Raw genomic sequence first — 21,995 nt, 5'->3', positions numbered from 1 at the left:
TGGACTTTATCTGGTTGGTCTTACACAAATAATTATCCATCTGTAAAGGGAACTGCTCACTTCTCAGGGCTGCCCTGATTCCCAGAGGAGAGACAGATATTTTACCATCACACCCTTTCCTGAGATGCTGGCAGAGATACCAGGATGGCTGCTCTCACAATAGTGTCCAAGAAGTACCCAAGGCTCAACGGGGCACCCAAGCATCAGGGACCAGGTACCCGCACGTCGCTCTTGCCGTGGCTGGATTCGAATTTATCAGGAAGCTTTGTGATGTCTCTTGGCCCAGCCACTACCCACTGTGTGCTTTTTAAGCACACAAGTGTGATGTAAAAGTTACACAGTACAATTTCGTTTAGAAGCACTGGACATCTGTGTGTAATAGCTGATAATAAGAAACCCAGAGGAAGCTCAGGGCAGGGAAGAAAATACTGTATTTATTGGGGGGAGTTACGTATCCTCAACACCTGTGATAGATTCCAGCCACTGATGCAACTTGAGGTTTTGCTGGCAGCACTAAGCAGCGTGGCTTTGCTCCTACTTCCACATTCCACAGATGTGGCTAACAGCCTTTGCCCACTGCTAGGGTGACACCAACAGCCCACGGAGCCTGCTCACATCTGAAAGCCGTGGTTTCTGCTCTGCAGCCTCACCTGGAGAGCTTACTGCAATGCAGATTCCCTGTTCCCTCCTGCACTGACCCTGAATGGGGCTGGGTGTGCTCCATCCAGGACAACACGGACCTTCCGGGGACGTGGATCCCGGGGAGCAGGGCTCCCACGCTGACAGCAGTGAGACAGGAGGGAGCTCCTTTCCTGGGAGTCTCTGACAGAAGACATTCTGGAGAAAGAAGCTGTCGGATGTTCGGAATGCACGGGCTGGGCTGGCTCAGCAGAGCTGGTGGAAACGGTGAGGGCCCAGCTGCCGTGCCTCTCAACGATGCTATCAGGAACTGCTGCCAGGAGCCTTCCAGATGCTCAGACTCCACAAGCCACTTTACTGGCCCCCTCTGGCCTCAGTTGCTTGACCCTCACCTATGAACTTCCTGGTGCACAACCTTGAACCTGCCTGTGTCCTGCTTGGGCCTTGAGGCATCTCTAGCTTTATTAGGACAGACGTGTTTTACACATGGCTGTCAAGCAAATTTCTCTTGGCCTAATTTGTTCCTCTGACAAATAATCAATCCTGAGAAGTTCCTTTACAAAATACCTAAAAAGTAGACTCTGCCAAAAATGTGGGGTGAAATGAGGTGCCCACGGCATCCCGGGGACGTTCTTGGCTGGTGCAGACCTCCGTGCCCCACTGCCAACTGAGGGGTGGGACCTCTCTTCTGGCTCCTTCTTGCCCTGCCCTCTTTTCTGATTCTGGAACTTCCCAGGTCCCAGCCATCCTGTATTCTCCACCCGTTGAATGAACCAATCCTTGCTCCATGTGGGCAACACCCAGGCCGCCCGGCCACAGTCTCTCCCTTTGTCAAAGCTGTCACTTACACACGACTCCCGCTTGAATATTCCTGAAGTTTGGAATTGGTGGATCTGCAAAATAAATCACATCTCCAGTGGATTCAGCCACTTTAAGGGGAAAAAAAAATCTAAGGATGGCTGGAATTAAACTGCATTTTCTTTCCTTTTTTGAGACGGAGTCTTGCTCTGTTGCCCAGGCTGGAGTGCAGTGGCGCAATCTTGGCTCACTACAACCTCCGCCTCCCCGGTTCAAGCGATTCTCCTGCCTCAGCCTCCCAAGTAGCTGGGATTACAGACGTGCACCACCACTGTTGGCTAATTTTTTGTATTTTTAGTAGAGACGGGGTTTCACCATGTTGTCCAGGCTGGTCTCAAACTCCTGACCTCAGGCGATCCACCTGCCTTGGCCTCCCAAAGTGCTGGGATTACAGGCATGAGCTACCATGCCTGGCCTAAACTGCATTTTCTAAAAAAAAATGTTCTGCTTATTTTGTTAGCATACTTTTAATTATATTCTTATTCTTTCTACCCCTCTCAAAATGTATTTTTCCAGCCTGCCATTTAATTGGTAAACAGCTGTAAAGTTCAAACGTGAAATTCTTAAAACTCCCTAGAGACATACACAGTAACTTCTGTGGCATGGACTTTTCTTGGCATTAAAAAAACCTAGTACCTCTCTTGGCCAAAACCCCTAATTTTACACTTTATGGTGTTGGGTCGTTTTTCAAAAACACAAAACAACAAAAAAACTTAGTGGCAAGTTTTTCCTCCAAACAGTTTTCTAATCAAGCCTAATAAGTTTGTGCAAGAGAAAACACATGGGGATTCCACTCAATTATTTGACTTCCACTAATCAGGGTAAAGTCTGTGAAACTCAATTACTGTTGTTTGTGGAACAGACTGTTGAACAGCGATTTATTCCCAATGATATCGAGTGGCACTAGTCCAGAACTTACAACTGAACCACACGTGGCAGCCCCACCAAGCAGGGACAGGGAAAGAGGAATTTAACCAGTTTGCACCTGGCGTATTAAATAATTAAATCCCTCTTCACCTCTTAAATAAAATGATGGAATCCCCAACTCACAATTGCTTTTCAAAATCTATTACCCAAAGCACTGCGGAGTCATTAATGCTGTCTTCCTGGGAACTACTTTTACAATTTTGAGCAGTAACTGACCCCAGATTTATCTCCAACCGAAACCTCTGTGTTTCACCATGAATCAGGTAAGGTCCTTCCAAGTGTTCAGAAGTGGAACCTGTTGTAGAAAAACATTCCCTGCGGTCACACACAGGGCATCTGTTTCTTGAGTGCTAAGTACTTGGTTTTGGTTCAGGAGAAATACAAAATTGTGTACAGTATATGCTGGGAGATCGGACACCAATCACTTGTGGCTCTTTTAAATTCCCAAGAATAAAAATAGAATTGGTCCCCATCTCATTTCTTGCTATTTTTAATAAATGGTTTCAGTTACTGAAGGCAGGATTTCATTTCAGACTTCCAAAGAAGTTATCAAGAAAATAAAGCAGCATCTTCAAATAATACCGTCTATATAGAAGTATCCACTTCCCATCTGACTTGACAAGGTTTCTGAGAACAACCTAATGCTAAGTTGCACATTTTCAGGCAAGGACCATCTTCCAGAATTTTCCACAGTGTATTACAAGGTAAAAATGACACCCTCAAAGGGTTGCTAATTCCTTTCCTGTTCCAAGCAAACCTCCTTGAAGGCTTGCTAAGCATCAATTTGCATAACTGGAGGAGGTGGGTGTCACTAACAGGGTTTTGACTGGAAGTCCGATTCTCAGCAGCAAGGCATGCCAGAAAAATGTCCCACATTCAATTGTCTATCTCATTCTTGTTGCTAAGTTATGCTTTTGTAGTTTCAGTATTTTCATCAAAATGTCACATCCAATGACATGCGATATGAAAAGATAAAGAAATCTGCTATGAAATACAGAGCATGACGGCAAACTTCATTCACCTACTCTACCTGGAAACCTCACTTGTTACTTTCCTGTATTTTAAGAACTATGCCTGTTCATCTGCTGCAGGAGGAAGCTCCCCACCTCTGAAACCTAACACAATACAACGGAACAGAAGATGCCTGTATGAAGAAATAAGCGGGAAAACTAATCAGGGCATGTCTGCGATTCCCTCCTCTTATTTCAGGGGTTTGAATTTTTCACAGCAAGGGGAAGGCACAATCTAGGGGTGTTGGCTTCACTCCTGTGCAAAGCGGCCCACAAAACAGCAACCATGGAAAAAGCCAATGGGATGAGAATTGGACTTCCAGACATCTCTCCCTGTGAAATGCATTCTGAGATTATGAGTTCTCAGCAAGCTGAGAGCAGACGTGACAACGGGCCCTGATACAAGAGCCCCCTCCTCCCATTCCATGCCGTCATGTTCTTTCCAAGAGGCTGTAGCTCAAATCTTCTCTAGTGAAAACAGTGCAGAAGGTTCTTCTGGCTGCTGGAGAGTCTTCCAGGACACCATGACAAGCCGACGTGGCCTCCACGTCTCTTTGGCGGAGTCATATATTTCTCAGTATGGTGGTGACCCAGGGACCCAGGGAGCAGAGCAGATGGCTGAAACATCCACACGTAGCCTACTGGGAATACAAACGATACTTCTGCAGGAGGGGACACTTAGCACTTTTGGTAGAATTCTGTAATATAGCCAACCCACCCCAGAAGAAATGCAAAGGGAACACTGAACTTGGCGCACAAGCAGGAGAGAGGGGATACTGTCTTTTAACTCTCTTCCTAATGACATCAGGTCATATAAGGCTATGTCAAGGAAACGGCTTCCACTTTTCTTTGGCAAAGGCCTCAATAAGTGACAGAAAGTAGGGACTGCCCCCCAAGTAAGGCTACCACTGCACACCTGTTACCAAAGATTAAACATCCCCAAAGGAAGAAGCACAGAGGTCAACTGCTAAACAATTTAAGCTGATTGGATGGGTATGCTTGAGGCTAACCAGTTCTGCAAAGGGAAACACATGGCTTCGAAGCACGGGGGATAAGTAGACGTTACCTCGTGTCTTCTGCACATCTTGCATCTTCCTTCCCTGACAGCTGGTCAGAAATAGGGGCATCAGGCCATTTCCCTGTTTCCCAACAGGGTAATAGCCAACCTACTTCCAGAGAAGATTTGGAAAAAGAGACAACTAAGCTAGTGAAATAGAATAGTTTTTTCTCATCAAAACATGATTTATTAATTTTAAGCAAGAGTAAGCATATGTGATAGTGGCCAGCTTGGTGACAGAACTCTTCCTGGTCGATGCACAGTTCAGCACCTGTTGGGTCTTGGCTGTTGGGATAATTCTTTTGGGTAAAGGGAACAGCCATGGTCAAGGCTGCCTGCACCCCCACCCAGGCACAGAACCCTGGGCAAAGTCTTAAAAGAGGTAGTGTTTTTACTTTCGCACCAACAATACAACACAAGTATTGGGTACAAAAGAGGAGATTTCCTTCCCCTCTACCTCGACGGGCAAAAGGCCTTCCATCTTCAGAAGAGGCTTGTGAGGACCATCAGTTGACGACCTCCTAGTGAATTCTAGCTCCCATTCAGAGCACAGAGAAACCCACAAAAGGGGCCTGTGGCTCTGTTTCCAAGTATGAAGGGTACAGCTTTGTTACATCCCCAGGCCCCAGGCTGATTCTCCTGCCATCATACTGCAAGCCTTCTTGTACCACTTTGACCCAGGTTGAGGTCTGGTGCAAAATACCCTCAAAGGCGATTAATACAACAAGATTCCTGTAAGCTAAGAGGGGTTATCAACTATATGCACTTATTTTTCCAGAGATTGAAGAGAGAAGAGAACTAGCCAAGGCTTGGTTTTGTTTTGCATTGGTGGCACATGTGGACAGTTTGGCATAATGAACCCCATAGAGCCTGCAGCCCAATCCACTCTGTTTTGGTTTAGAAGGAAGTTTCTTTTTTAATTATTTTTCTTGGAAGTAGGGAAGATTTGAAAGCTTGAAAATCAAGAATCAAAAGACAGTGAATCTAGAAGGCATCTGGGAGCAGAACAGAGATTGAAGACGGGTGGGCACAGGAGGAAGCGCCGCCGTCGATCCCGGCTGCTGCCCTTGAAATGTGATTTTCTTAATAGCTGAGTTCATGGTTGCTTGAGGTCAGGCCTGGCTCTTCATTTCCAGCGATGTCTGACCAGAGAGGACTCATCATTGACGACCTCAGGGTCGCGGGGGCGATGCTGACACCGGAACGGCAGCAGCAGCAGGACGATTAAGACAAGGAGGATGGCTCCACAGACGCTCATGAGCGCGTAGGACACGATCCACAAAATGGGCTCGCTCAAAGACTGAGCGGGGACACAGTTGCTGGCTATGTCCTCTGTTGAGAAAGGCCCGGAAATTTCAGACACTGCAGCACCTGCAATTTCTGGGGAGACAGAAAGGGAAAATCCACAGCTGTGAAATGAGCGGTCCACCTCTTACATTGGACACAGACAGAACCCCTTGGTTTATTAAACCACAGTTAAAGTCCACTGAGGTCCCAGTGGCTTAGACAGCTCAGGAAGCACTGAGGGGGTCACAGCTCAGCGTGCCTTTGGGGGTCCAGTCCCTGCAAACTGGAATGATGGTGTGTTTTAAGGTGTGTGGGTACTGAGCCTAGGTGTGGAGGGAAACTGCAGCAGGGCACATATGGAAGCACCCTGTGCTTCATGGAAGGCCAGTGACGCTGCAGTACTACACAGGTGAGAGTGCAGGTCAGCGCCTGGTTGTGACAGCTGCGTGGGTTGTGATTCCTCAGTGGAGATGAAAAAAGAGGAGAAAGAGAAGGAGAGTTTACCACAGAAAGCTCAGTTGGACCTGCCTGTGTCATGGGGAATTTTCCCTGGTAGAGTCAACCTGAGTTCACTCTCTACCATGGATTCTACAACAGATAGGGACCTCATATCAGCCTGACTCATAGTCTTAGTGGGTTGTGAGACCTCCCGGGGTCAGGCTGGCTTGAGAGACCCTCCCTGCCCCACTCTTATCCTAGGTCTCATCGACAGCCAGGAGCAGCAAGTGAATGCAACACCTAATTCATGACATCACTGGTGACAAAGAGAAACAGTTAAAAGTCACCCGGTGACTTCTGCTAGAGACTCTTGAATAACTTCAAACCAAGGAAAAAGTTGAGATGATTTCTTAAAGCTGGTTTGTGGATTATCCGTAGACTTCCTTTCCCTACACTAGGCTTCTCTGCCCCTTTCAGGAATATGGAATCTTAAGCTTTACTTGAAATACGGAAAAGAAATAGGCCTCATTACCCATTTTTCCTATATTTAATCACAGAAATGAATATTTTGGCACCAGAAAATAACACTGCTAAGCATCTGATTTTTCTATAACTAAAGCCTCAAGATCTTCAGAGCTGCCAAATGATACCCTTTTTGATTGAGGAAAGAAAAAGTCAAAATAATAATGGGACCTGAAAAGAATGATTTTAAAATCAGAGGAAAACAGGCTTGATTACTTTGCAAAGTGACTGCATTTTCTTGCTAATGTGGATTCTGTCACAACATGGCTTTCCTAAGTGCGCTGAAAAAGAAAGGCAATGAACAAGAGCCTGCCAACACCTGAGAACAGAGGGATGCACCCTGCAGTCAATCTACACTCCCATTTCCTAGTTTGTAGATAATGATCTTCTTGCTGTGTCTTTACATGGTGGAAGAGACAAGGAGTTCTCTTGGACTGTCTTTAATAACGGGCAGTAATTCCATTTACAAAGAAAAGCTCATGCCCTCATGACCTAATCACCTTCCAAAGGCCCCAACTCCAAATATCATCACCTTGGAGATTACGTTTCTGTTGTGGGAAGTCAGGGACCGCAAACGGAGGGACCAGCTGAAGCCATGGCAGAAGAATATAAATTGTGAAGATTTCACAGACATTTATTAGTTCCTCAAATTGATACTTTTATAATTTCTTATGCCTGTCTTTACTGCAATCTCTGAACATAAATTGTGAAGATTTCATGGACATTTATCACTTCCCCAATCAACACTCTTGTGATTTCCTATGCCTGTCTTTACTTTAATCTTTTAATCCCATCATCTTCATAAACTGAGGATGTATGTCGCCTCAGGACCCTGTGATGATTGCGTTAACTGCACAAATTGTTTAAACGATATGAAATCTGGGCACCTTGAAAAAAGAACAAGATAACAGTGATGTTCATTCAGGGAACAAAGGAGATAACCATTAGGTCTGGCTGCCTGAGAGCCAGGTGGAACAGAGCCATATTTCTCTTCTTTCAAAAGCAAATAGGAGAAATATCGCTGAATTCTTTTTCTCAGCAAGGAACAGCCCTGAGAAAAAGAATGTGTTCCTAGGGGTTGGTCTCTGAAATGGCCACTCCGGGAATGTCTGTCTTTTACAGTTGCAGATACGGGAAGAAATAAGCCCCGGTCTCCCACAGAGCTCCCAGGCCTATCAGGACAAGGAAATTCCCGCCTAATAAATTTTGGTCAGACCAGTTGTCTGCTCTCAAACCCTGTCTCCTGATAAGATGTTATCAATGACAATGCGTGCCTGAAACTTCATTAGCAATTTTAATTTTGCCCTGGTCCTGTGATCTCGTCCTGCCTCCATTTGCCTTGTAATATTTTATTACCTTGTGAAGTACGTGATCTCTGTGATCCACACCCTATTCGTACACTCCTTCCCCTTTGAAAATCACTAATAAAAACTTGCTGGTTTTGTGGCTCAGGGGGCATCACGAACCTGCTGACATGTGATGTCTTCCCTGGACACCCAGCTTTAAAATTTCTCTCTTTTGTACTCTTTCCCTTTACTTCTCAGACCGGCCGACACTTAAGGAAATAGAAAAGAACCTACGTGAAATAACATTGAATTATCAGGGGCAGGTTCCCCCAATAGGTTTCAACATAAGAATTTTGGCAGGACATAAACATTTATTCTATTGCACTAATTATGCAAAGGAGCCGGAAAACACAGTTCATAATAGGGAGCAAAATCAATCAGTTGGAACTTAGTAAGAAATGGCACAGATGATAGAATTAGCAGGCAGGATATCAAGATATTTATTATAACTGTATTCTACTCAGGATGCCAGAGAAAATGTTAGACATGTTAAATAGAGACACAGAAGATATTAAAGATATAAATCACATTTTTAGAGATAAAAATTGTAATATGTGAGATGAAAAATATACTGTATGGTTGTAAGAACAGATTATACACTGCAGAAAAACAGCCTAATAAATTAAAAAACAAAAGAAAACAATAGAAACCATCCAAAATGAAGCACAGAGACAAAAACCGAAAAAAAAAAGAGAAAGAGAACATCGGTAAACTGTGGACAACATCAAGCTGCTAAGTCATGTAATCAGAGTACTCAAAAGGAAGAAGGGATTGTGAGGCAAAAAATATTTGAAAAAACCAACAAAATTTTCCAAATTTGATGAAACTATAAACCTACAGATCCAAGAAGCCCAAAGGACCCCAAACACAAGAAACATGACATAGATTATAATAGTGAACTGCTGAAAACCAGTGATAAAGAGAACATTTCTTAAAAGCAAGGAGAGAGAAAAAAGAAATATTATGTACAAATGAATAAAAATAAGGATTACAGATGATTTCATGTTGGAAGCAATGCAAACTAGAAGACAATAGAGTAACATCTTTAAAGTGCTGGGGGTAGAAAAGGCCCTGTTAACCTAGAACTCTATACCCAGCAAAAATATCTGAAACATGAAGAAGAAATAAAAATGTTTTCAGTCATACACAAGCTGAGAGAACTCATCACAGATTTTCACTACAGAAAGCTCTTCAAGTAGAAGAAAAAGGACATCAGAAGGAAACTTGAATCTACACAAAAGAATGATGAACACCAGAAATGGAAACTATATAGTAGTTACAAAATCTTTACTTTTAATTTTAAATATTTACAAAGATAATTAACCAATTAAAGAAAAAATTATAACAATGTGCCAGGTGGCTTATAATATAGGCATAGGTGAAACGGATGACAATAGCACAAAGGACCAAAGGTGAGAAATGGAAGTGTATTGTTGTAAGGCTCTTAGCCTATATGAAGTGGTAGACTGTGGTCAGTTAAAAAATTTACACTACATATCCTAAAACAACCACTAAAATTTCACAATATAGAGTTATAGCTAATAAACTAGCCAAGGAGGTATAAAGAAATAGAAAATAATCCAAAAGAAGGCAGCAAAAAAGGAAAAAAGGGAAAAAATGGAACAAATGAGACAAAAAGAAAAATAGTTTTCTTTCTTGTGTTACTGGTTAAACACAGACATATCAATCATACATTAAATATAAATAGTCTAAACCAGCATTTCGCAAACCTTTTCTATAAAGGGCCAGATAGTAAATATGTTAAGCTTTTTAGGTTAGCTTCTTTTTGATTTTTTTCAACCCTTTAAAAATTTAAAAACTATTCTTACCTCACAGGCCATACAGAAACAAGCTACATGCTGGTTCAGCCTATAGACGTTGTTTGTGGATCTGTGGCCTAAACATTACAACTAAAAAACAGAGACTGCTAAATTAGATAAAAAGCAAGATCCAAGTATATTCTCCCTACAGGAAACTCACTTTTAATGTAAAGACTCAAAATGGTAAAACTAAACAGATGGAAAATAACTATCATATTCATGCTTATCAAAAGAAATCCAGAGTGGCTATATTATTAGACAGAATAGATACAGATCAAAAAAATTACTAGAGGTAAATACAGTAGTTTCATAACGATAAACTGTTCCCTTCATAAATAGGACATAAAAATCCTAATGTTTTTGTACCTAATAACAGTGTTTCAAAATACATAAAACAAGATTGATGAAAATGCAAAGAGAAATAGACAAATCCACAAATATAGTCAGAGATTCCAATATCCCTTTCTCAATAATAGAGCAAGTAGACAGAAAGTAAGTTATGATATAGAATACCTAAACAACACTATCAACTAACTTGATCTAACTATTATAAAATAATCCACCCATCATAGCAGAGTATACATTGTTTTCAAGAGCACAAGAAATATTTACTGTGACAGACTATATTCTGGACGATGAAACAAGTTTCAATAAATTTCAAAAGATTCAATTCATAAAAACTAAATTCCCTGCTCACACTGAGGTTAAATTAGAATAACAGAAAGCTTCTGGAAAAATCCCTAATTATTTGGAAACTAAATAACACATTTGTGGCCAGGTGTGGTGGTGGCTCATGCCTATAATCCCAGCACTTGAGGCGACTGTGGTAGGAGGATCGCTTGAGGCCAGGAGATGGAGGCTGCAATGAACTATGCTCACACTACTGTACTCCAGTCTGGTGACAGAGCGAGACCCCATCTCCATTATATATATATAAAATCTTTGTGTCCTGGGGTTAGGCGAAAAATTTCTTAGCTATAGTACCCAAAAGCACAATTTGTAAAAGGAAAAAAAGTGGATTTTATGAAAATTAAGTAAGAACTTCTCCCCTTTAATAGAAAATATTAACAGACTAAAAAGACTTGGCAAAAATATTTGCAAGCCAAATTTCTGATAAAGGACTTGTATTCTTAATATATAAATAACTCTGAGGACTCAATGAGAAAGCAAACAACCCTATACAAAAATGGGCAAGAACATTTGAAAAGACACTTCATTTAAAAAGATGTGTATGAATGGCAAAAAAGCACATGAAAAGATATTCAGGATTATTAGTCATTAGGGAAATGCAAATTAACATCACAATGAGACCGCTAAATATTAATACCTATTAAAATGAAAATACTGACCATAGCAAATGTTGGTGAGGATGTTTAATAACTGGAACATTCATACACTGCTGGCAGGAATGTGACATAATACAGCCAACTTTGAAAATGAGTTTGGCAGCTTTTTAAGAAGTGAAACATACATGTTATATAACTCAACCATTCCACTCCTAGGTGTTTATCCAGGAGAAATAAAAAACAATATATATGTCCAAGGACTTGCATGCTATTGTTGATAGCAGCTTTATTTATAATTGCCAAAAAACCCAAAACTTGGCAACAACCCAAAAGTTCATCAACAGGTGTATGGGGATAAAGAAACTATAATGCCTAATTGATCTGCAATAAAAATGAACTATTGAACATGAAACATTATAGATGAACCTCAAAACAATTTTATTGTGTGAAAGCAGTCAGACAAAATGGAATACATACTGTATGATTTCCTTTATATAAAATTCTAACAAATGCAAACTACAGTGACAGAAGGCAAGTCAGTGGTTTCCTGGGAATGGCACGGGGTCCATAAGACCTGGGAGGCAGGGAAAACAGCTCAATGCATATGATCATTACCTTGTTTGTGGCGATGGTTTCAAAGATGTGTACACATATAACGCTTATCAAACTGTATCCTTTCAGCATGAACTGTTTATTTTACACCAATTATATCCCAACAAAGCTGTTTTAAAAAGTCAAAAGAATAAGATAGTCAAAGCATGTCAAAGAAGAACACATCTGTTATAATCTCATTGAGATTAGAAAAGAAAAGCCAAGGCCGGGCGCGGTGGCTCCCGCCTGTAAACCCAGCACTTTGGGAGGCCGAGGCAGGTAGATCACCTGAGGTCAGGAGTTCGAGACCAGCCTGACCAACATGGAGAAACCCCATCTCTACTAAAAATACAAAATTAGCCAGGCGTGGTGGCACATGCCTGTAATCCCAGCTACTCGGGAGGCTGAGGCAGGAGAATCACTTGAGCCCGAGAGGCAGAGATTGCAGTAAACTGAGATCACGCCATTGCAATCCAGCCTGGGCAACAAGAGCAAAGCTCCATCTCAAAAAAAAAGAGAGAAGAGAAGAAAAGAAAAAAGAAAAAACAAACCAACTTCAGTCATGCTGACTACATGGACGTTGGTTTTAGTACTGTTCTTCCAGTTGAATGCCTGAGTTCATACCCATTTTTTCATATGTGCTGTGTGTGCTGTGTATAATAAAAATGCAAAAAAAACCCAATAAAATTAATTTTCTTCAATGTAGATGTATTACTTTTTATTTTTTGAGATAGGGCCTGGGTATGTTGCCCAAGCTGGAATGCAGTGGCTATTTATAGGCATGATAGTAGCACACTGCAGCCTGAAACTCCTGAGCTCAAGCCATCCTCCCACCACCTCAGCCTCCCGAGTAGACATGTATCACTTTTATAGTTAGAAGAGTCATGGATTTTGTTTTTAAGTTTTTGAAAAACAACGCCAGTTTAAGATGGTCAGGCATAAAGCATTATCTGGGAACAACTGTATTCTCATATTTGCTAACTAGCTGCTCAGGATTAGAGGAAAGCTGATTTAAAATTCCTTCTGGGGGCTTTATCCAGGAATGCCATTCACTGCATGGTCTCTACATTTATTACTTACACTACTAATTCTATGGTTTTAAAGCAGATTCTAATGTTTTATACTGGATTGATTTATGAGAGGCCATTCTATGCAGTGGGTGAGAGCATGACCCTGGGGCCAGACTTCTGGGGTTCCAATCCTAGCTCCCACATACAAGCTGTGTGATCTGGACCAAGTTACTTAACTTCTTTGCCCCCCAGTTTTGTCATCTATAAAATGAAGGTAGTAACAGCCCCTACACATCAGTCTTGTAAGAACAATCAAGTTAATAGATGTTAAGCACTTAGTGTCGTCCTGGGCTAAGATCAGTGCTATGTTAAGTGTCCGCTGTTACTAAGTTGTTATTTTTAATTCTTTCATCAATGTCTCGAGTTACAATTTTAATTGTGTATTTTCTCTGAAAGGTCAGGATCTGGTTGATAATGAGTGCCTGTGGAAGATCTATAATTTTAGCAAGGATAAAAATTATAATGGTCAGGTCTTTTTCCCTATAGCATACAAAATAATGAGAACTGTCCCACCACACTGATTATCTGGTACTGAGATGCTTTCTGAGTAGGCATGGTTTACTTAGAAGAACATTCTGGAGTTTCAGGATAGGGGTTCTGGACCCAGAGCCAGATTTTTTTTCTGCAACCATGTGAAAGCTATGGAATAACTGGGGCCCTCAGTGTTCTCTTCTGTAAAATGAGAAGAGTCATGGATTTTGCTTTGACAGAGCGGCCTGATCTACACCTTTGGGGTCCCCTGGCTCTGGTATCTTTTCATTGTAGTCTAAGTAGATGGCAGAGGAGTATCTCTGAAACTCTGCTCTTAACAGCTAACTTTCCTATTTTTAAACATGAGCATGTACCAGATGATCCACTTTCAACCTGCAGCAAGAAAAATTCACAGTCAAATGGCTGCCATAATCCATCATGTGCCTCAAGTTGTACAAGCTGAGATCTATACAGCTCTTGGGTGCTAAATGTCTCAATCTATAAAAAGAGATGGGTGGTATTTCATAAGCTTTGGATACATTAAAATAACAGAGAGTTGTCAATTTTAACACTCTATTATTTTCGTAGCTGTAGGACACTTGGCCCAGCAACACAGAGGCGGTTGAAAGTGCTCCAGTCCCTAGTATCTGTGTCAGATATGAGACGCTGGCCCGAGCCATAACACGCCCTGACCTCCAGCCAATCTGACTGCAGTAATGATTCTCAGCAGGGGTGGGAGTGGGCTGAGGAGAGGCAGGGGAAGCATAAGAGAAGCATCTAGGGAACTTTTTCCAAAATACCCATCACCTTCCCACCCACCGCCATCCTGCTGTGCCTTAGCTGGAAAAGGGCATAAGGATGTTGACCAGGTGTATTTTGAAAAAGCTCCCCAGGAGATTCTATCAAGGAGCTCCCAATCACTGCTCCCCCCACCCCAGCCCTTAGACTAAGTGTCATCAGACAAACACAAATGACCATGAAAACACACACACACACACACACACACACACACACACACACACACCACTGTGAGAGAAGGGCAGCTCCCAAAGATTTGGGGTCTTCAAACAGTGACTGGTGTGAAGGTAGAACCTCTTCCTGCTGCAACAAAGAGGAATGAGGATAAAATATAACTTTTTAACTCTATAACTGAGTCCAGAAGTAAGAGACATTCCTCAACCAGAAATGGGCCCTAGGGCTGGGGTTCCCATGACCGGGAAGGGCGAGAGACTTGACTCTGGGCACCAAGGAGGTGGGCACTGGGGTCAAGATGCCTGTGCAAGCCTTGCCCGTTGGTGAAAGGAGCCGGGAAATTCTACCAACAAGGAAGCCTGGCTCAGCTTAGGGGCTAAGAGGTTGGGGGAGGAGGGCAAGAAACTCTCCCATGAGAAATGGAGCCCCTAAACCTCCACCTCAAACATGGCTGGCATCTAAATTCGCACCACCTGGTATACAAATCCCAAGATTCTCATGGTCTGCAGACACTCAGCAGAAACATACGCAAAATTGCTTTACAGCAACACTTTACAGCCCAAGGCACACTGCACTCTCTTGGAAGAAAAAGTATGCTCCCTCTAAATATAAGCTCACAACAAAAAATTGCAAAGCAAATGAGAAAAAAGCCTACTATGAGAGAGCAGCCAGCAGACACAAAAACAAGATGAACTCCCCATCAGTGGTGGAAAAATAGAACAATGTGCACAAGATTATACCATAGCTGTGTTTAAAGTGACTAAAAACCCCATTAAAATACAATTTTTTTTTTAACTAAACAGGCTGGCTCAAAAGTTCATAAAAGAAAAGAAAAATTAAGAAAGAAGAGTTGGAAAGTTCTGAAAAAAGAATAATGAAAAGAAACTAATCCTATAAGATATATCAATGGAATAGTACAGAAAATCCAGAAACAGATATACAGCTCCCAAATATTTACTAGAATTTGGTATGCATTAATTTTAGGATTTAAAGTAAAAAAAAGATAAATTATTTGATAAATGTTGTAACAATGGGGTAGTCATCCTAGAGGAAAGAAGTTTAATCCACACATTCTATGCCAAGTTAAATCAAACATGAAAGTACTTGAATAAGTCACAAAACACTTTTAGTGAGGAAAGCCATTTAAAAGGTAACAGTAGTCCCAAGACCCTTAAAGCAAAATATCAAACTATTTAAATATAAAAAGTAAACATTTTTTACACTAAAACATGTCATAAGCAAAGTTTTAAAAATGTACAGTTGAGACAGAAATTATAGTTTCTTTTTCCTCCAAGCATATGGTTAATTACTCCATTACATAAAGAGTTCCTACAAATTAATACAAAAAAAGAATCCAACAGAAAACAATGGGCAAAGATATGAGTGGGTAGTTCATAGAAAAGGACAAACAGTGACCTTAGTCATTGAAAAGAAACTCAATCTCACTCGTAGAAAGTGACACAAATTAAAACTACACTGAGATCATCATTTTTCACCTGTCAGATGACCAAAATTTCCAAGTAGGTTATCATCTACATTACAAGAGAAGGTATGGCCAGGTATCAACGAGTATAAGCTCTATGCAAGGTAACGAGGTGATATTCATTAAAATTACAAATGTTTATACCCTTTAACTCAGCAATTCTAATAATTTAACCCAGATGTATACTTTCATATATGCAAATGATATATATAAGTGATGTTCACTGCAGTATTATTTGTAACAACAAAAGACTTAAAACAACCTAAATGCTTATCAATAATGAACTGGTTAAATAAATTAGGTGCACCCATATAATAGACGATGAGGCTCAAAAAAAAAAAAAAAAAAAAGGAAGAACTTTAGGCATTAGTACGATTACCTCTGAGGGAGTGGGACTATGTGCTATACCGTACCTTCTGAATATTACCTAGCCTTTTAAATTAAAGAAAAACTAAAAAGAAGATAAAGAAAATCCAAGTCACAATAAAATTGTTACACAACACTATAGAAAAGTTAACTGGCATATTTGTTTATTTATTTATTTAGAGTCAGAGTCTTGCTCTGTCTCCCAGGCTGGAGTGCAGTGACGTGATCATGACTGTCTGCAGCCTTGACCTCCTGGGCTCAAGTGATCTTCCTGCCTCAGCCTCTTGTGTAGCTGGGACCATAGGTATGCTCCACCATGCTTGGCTAACCTTTTGATTTTTTGTAGACAGGGTATTACTTCGTTGTTGATATGGTTTGGCACTGTGTCCCCATCCAAATCTCATGTTGAATTGGGATCCCAAGTGTTGGAGGTGGGGCCTGGTGGGAGGTGACTGGATCACAGGCGTGGTTTCTAATACCACCCCCTAGTATTGTCTCATGATAGAATTCTCACAAGATATGGTTGTCTGGAAGTGTGGAGCACCTCCCCCTTTCTTTCTCTCTCTCTCTCTCTCTCTCTCTCTCTCTCTCTCTCTCCCCCCTGCCCCCGACTCTGGCCATGTGAAGACCGTGCCTGCTTCCCTTTCTTCTGCCACAGTTGTAAGTTTCCTGAGGCCTCCCAAGAAGCAGAAGTCTGTACAACCTGCAGAACCATGAGCCGATTAAACCTCTTTTCTTAATCAATTACCCAGTCCCAGGTATGTCTTTATAGCAGCATGCGAATGAACTAACACAATTGCCCAGGCTGGTCTTGAACTTCTGGACTCAAGCGATCCTCCTGCCTCGGCCTCCTAAACTTCTGGGATTACAGGTATGAGCCACTGTGCCCGGCTATGGTATATTTGGAAAAGTATGAGATATAATTTCTAGAAATGAAAAATATAGTCATAGAAATGAAAAATTCAAAAGAAAAAAAAAGACCCCCAAACCAAAGACAATTAAAGAATCCAAAAATAATAAAAATAATAAAAACTAAAAGTATTAAAAAAACTCACTGAATAGGTTAAATAGATTGAACATAGCTGAACAGAGAATTAGGCCAATATAAAATGTATCTGAAGAAATTACACAGAATGCAGCAAAGATAGAAAGGAAAACATAAATGAAGGGTCAAGGGACCTGAAATAAATAATGAGAAATCTCATTACTTGAAATGAGAGATCCAGAAGAAGAGACTAGAAAGAATGTGCATGAAGCAATAGTGGAAGAGGTAACAGCTGGGAATTCTATAAGATTGATGACAAAAGTCATGAGTTGTCAGATTCAGAGAGTGTAAAGGGTATAGCACGACCGGAAAATACCCTATACCTAGACACATCATGGTGAAACTTCAGAACACTATTCAGAACACTAGAAATTTAAAATAAAAGCAGTCTTACTGGTAACTAAGGAGAAGCAACAGATTACCCTTAAAGGTACAACAGAGACCATCTAGGGTCTTTTCTTCAGCAATCATCACAGCCAGAGGACAACGAAACTGAATCTTCAAAATACTAAGGGAACATGTGCAATCTAGAATTCCATGTGTAGCTAAATTGTGATTCGGAATTGAGGCAAAATAAAATTTACCTTTCATAGTCTTTTATAAAAGACATCCAAAAGCACATTCTTCAGCAGAAAGAAAATTGCTGTGCAGTGTTCCACTGAATGGCAAGTCAACAATTGTTTATCTGTTTTCCTTTGGTTGACTTTTGGGATGTTTCTATTTTGATAAAAGTGATGGTTTTATGTATTTATGTAACTACTAAAGTATGTATTACTTAAGTTATTTTATGTGTAAAGCTGTTGCGAACCTTCTGGTTAAGTCTCAGCACACTTACATACTCATTTCTCCTTTGCATACACCTAAGAGTGACAACTGCTGGATTCTAGAGTAGGCATATGCTTAATGTTGAATGTTGATTATAGAGTAGGCATATGTTTAATGTGGAAATTTTCAAAAAGCTTTTCCATTCGTACTGAATACTTTTCAGAAACTGGGAATCCCTAAATTTAGGACTCAGAAGGAAATTCCACAAACCTATCCTATGCATAATGCTCCATGGTGCAAAATGAGAAATATTTTCTTTAAAGTAAGAAAAAAGACAAAAAAGTCCATTATCACCATTTGTATTCAATATTGTCTCAGAGGGCATCACAAAAAATATAAATAAAAGATATAACAATTACAAGGGATTTAAAAAATATTATTTGCAGATTATATGGCTGTTTTAATAGAAAATCCAAATGACTCTAAAAACCATTTCTAGAAAGGAGATCTTAGCAATGTGGCTGGATAGAAGATTAATATATAATATATAAAAGTTGCATACCCATATTCCCAACAACCCACAAGAAATGCAATGTAAAATAATCTCATTTGTGGTAAGAACTAAGAGGTATGTAGGAATAAGTCTATGTGTGAATCTTTTTGGACAAAATTATAAAACACTGCAGTAGGACATAAAAGAAAACCTAAACAAATGAAAAGATCTGGTACATTCATAGGGGAGACTTGATATGGTAAAGATTTGATTTCTTCTCAAGTTAATTCTGTAAGTTCAATGCAGTTGTAACAGAAATCCCAAGAGGGTTTTTCAGGGATCTCAACAAGCTGAATAAAAGGGCAAAAGTAGCCAAGAGAACTCCAAGGAAGAATAAGAAGGGTCAAGTCCCTGCCAGATATTGTCCTATAACTAAAAAAAAAAATAAAACTATATAGCTTAGTCCAGGGATAGACAACCTGACCAGTGGAATGGAACAGAATGCTCAGAAGTAGGCTCAGGCATAAATGGGGACTTGGTACATGACAAAGATGCTATTAAAATTCATTAGATACCTTGCAAAAAAACACTTAACTCAAGTCTAATTAAGCCTCTAGACTTAAGTTCAAGGAAATATGATGCAAAATCAATGTGGTATGTCATTAGGAAACAGATAAAACTGAATATGATACATTCTACAAGAGAACTGGCCTTCTGAAACAAAATCAAAAGCAAAACAGCTAATGAAAACATTTTGGGGACACCTGGGGAAATCTGCATGTGGCCTACATAGTCATGATATTTAGCAAATATTATTAATTTTTTAGGTGTGATTATGGTATTGTGGTTATATAGGAGAATGTCCTTATTTTTAAAATGCATAATGAAATATTTAGGGGTGAAAGTCATTATATCTGCAACTTATTTGCAAATGGTTCAGCAAAAACTACATATTCACCTATACACGCATACTGGTATATGGCAAAATGTTAAAAATTACTAAATCTAGATGGTTGGTATGCAGAACAGGATGGTATTATTTTTAGTCTTTTCTGTATATAAATTTTTTAAATGAAAAAATTGGAAAAATCAGAGGGGAAAACATTATATATTCAATAAGGATGCTGAGAAAAGGGAATGTCCTTATAAAAATTAATTTCCTAATTCACATTTTGGAAGAAAATAAGAAAAAAGTATACAGTATCTTTAGAAGAAAAAAATCCCTATTTTCTTGGATTAAAGAAGTATTTCTTAAATAAGCCACAGGGCATAATTCATGAGAGAGATACTGGTAAATTTGATTTCACTAAATTAAAGATATATATAAATAAAAGGCACCAAAACAAAGTAAAAAGTCAGGGAGACTAGATAGGTATAACTCAGAAAAACTAATACCTCAGAAATATAAGGAAATCATGTGTATCAGTAAAAAGTATGGGTAGAAAAATGTGTGCACTATATTAGTAGAAAAATTCACCCTCAGAGAAGAAGCTCAAACATCCCCAAAAGATATCCAAAGTTGTGTGATCTTGAAAGTAATCAACTAAAATGTGACACTATTGCACATACATGGATTAGCAAAACACAAAGACAAAACAAATACAGTAATGCTTTCAGGGAATGGAAGTTCTCATATAATGCTGATGTTTCAGCTACTTTAAAGACAAATTTGACTGTAGCCAATAACACTGAAGAGTTGCATAATAAATCATTTAGAAATTCCATTCCTAGATGATCTCATTCACCTACACAAAGACGTTCACTGCAGTACTGTTTATAATTGCCAATATAGAAATAATCCAAATGTTAATTAAGACAAAAATGGGTAATCTGGGTACATTCATAAAGTGAAATAGTATGCAGTCAAAACAAATAACCTAGGACTCATATCAATATGGAAAACCTAGAAAATGTAATGTCAAACAATCAAGTCGAGTTGACAAAGGACACACACTACCACAGCATTCCTATAAATTTAAAAAGAAAAAAAAATAAACCAAACAAACAAATCAACCAACCTAGGTTTTGTGATAAGTATATGGCAGGACGTTTCCAAGATGACTGTGGATGACTCCTGGCATTTACCTGCGTCGTCCCCTCCCACGTCGTATCAGGGTCATTGTGTGCGACCAACAGAGTGGGGCAGAAGTGAGAACATGCTGCTTCCAAGATTAGGTGATGAAAACCTGGGGTTTCTGTCCTGGGTGCCCTGTCATGCTCTCTTGGATCACTTGCTCAGGGCTGACCAGAGGACATCAGGCAGTCCTGGGGTGAGGTCCAAATGGTGAGGGAAGCAGGGCTCCTGACACCACAACAGTGAGCTCGGAACCGGCTCCTACAATGGACTTCAGACAGCTGCAGCCTCGTGAGCAATGGTGGGCCAGAGACACCCGGTGAAGCCCCTCATCAACTTCTGGCCCTAAGAAACTCCACGAGATGGCCAGGCATGGTGGCTCACGCCTGTAATCCCAGCACTTTGGGACACCAAGGTGGGATGATCGCTTGAGCCCAGGGGTTCAAGACCAGCCTGGGCAACATGGTGAAACCCCATCTCTACAGAAAATACCAAAAATTTTCTGGGCATGGTGACACATGCTGTAGTCCCAGGTACTGGGGACGCTGAGGTGGGAGGATTGCTTGAGCCCAGGAGGTGAAGGCTGCACTGAGCCAAGATCATGCCACTGCACTCCAGCCTGGTAACAGAGTGAGACCCTGTCTTTTAAAAACAAAACAAAACAAAGCCAGGCTGGGTGTGGTGGCACATGCTTGTAAACCTAGCACTTGGGGAGGCCATGGCGGGGCAGGGGGGGTGATCACTTGAGCCTGGGAGTTGGAGACCAGCCTGGGCAACATGGCAAAACCCCCTCTAGAGAAAACACAAAAAATTATCTGGGGCAGTGGTGCACACCTGTAGTCCCAGCTACTCAGGAATTCGAGGTCAGAGGATCACCTGAACCAGGGAGGTCGACACTAAAGTGAGCCCTGATCATGCCACTGCACCCTACTCTAGCATAAGTGACAAAGCAAGACCTTGTCTAAAAATAAAAAATAAAATAAAAATATAAAAAAGAAAGAAAGAAAAAAAAAGAAAGAAAGAAACTGCAGAAGGTGATAGAGAGTTGTGACATTTGGGGGTAAGTTGTTACATAGCAATAGATAATCAATACAAGGTTCTCATGCCCATCTAGTAAAATTATAAATGTACAGTAATTCAGATAAGCATATACACTCATCTCAGGATAATGAGTAATGCTGGGGAAGGGGGTGGGGTGAGACTTTAGCTATACTTGGTTTTTTATTTCTAAGACAAATTTTTAAAGAAAATATGACAAAATATTAAATCTAGATATTGCATAAATGCACACACAGTATATGATTTCCTGTAACTTAAGGTTTTTTCGTTACTTAAACATTTTATAATGAAAAATAAACACTTAAAAAAAAAAAGGCAGCACAGCTATTCCATTTATTAGGGTTCTATCGAGCACTGTCTGGGGCCTTTAATTGCAGCCCTGAGGGAAGTAATTACTTTAATGGCGAAACAATCCA

General features: G+C 40.4%; 1 protein-coding gene across 1 annotated transcript in view; it reads right to left on the bottom strand.

Moving 5' to 3' along the window:
* Positions 1-4,652: 4,652 nt before the first annotated feature.
* Positions 4,653-21,995, bottom strand: part of BACE2 (beta-secretase 2) — a 107,487-nt gene continuing 90,144 nt past the window's right edge. The window contains exon 9 of the mRNA XM_030806172.1: positions 4,653-5,871. Coding sequence (XP_030662032.1) covers positions 5,618-5,871 — 254 coding nt within the window. The 3' untranslated portion in view covers positions 4,653-5,617. The remainder of the gene's footprint in view (positions 5,872-21,995) is intronic.

Source organism: Nomascus leucogenys, chromosome 25 (assembly GCF_006542625.1).
Source record: "Nomascus leucogenys isolate Asia chromosome 25, Asia_NLE_v1, whole genome shotgun sequence".
Taxonomy (NCBI): Eukaryota; Metazoa; Chordata; class Mammalia; order Primates; family Hylobatidae; genus Nomascus; species Nomascus leucogenys.
Note: the sequence above shows the minus strand (reverse complement) of the source record. Positions and strands in the feature narration are given on the sequence as shown.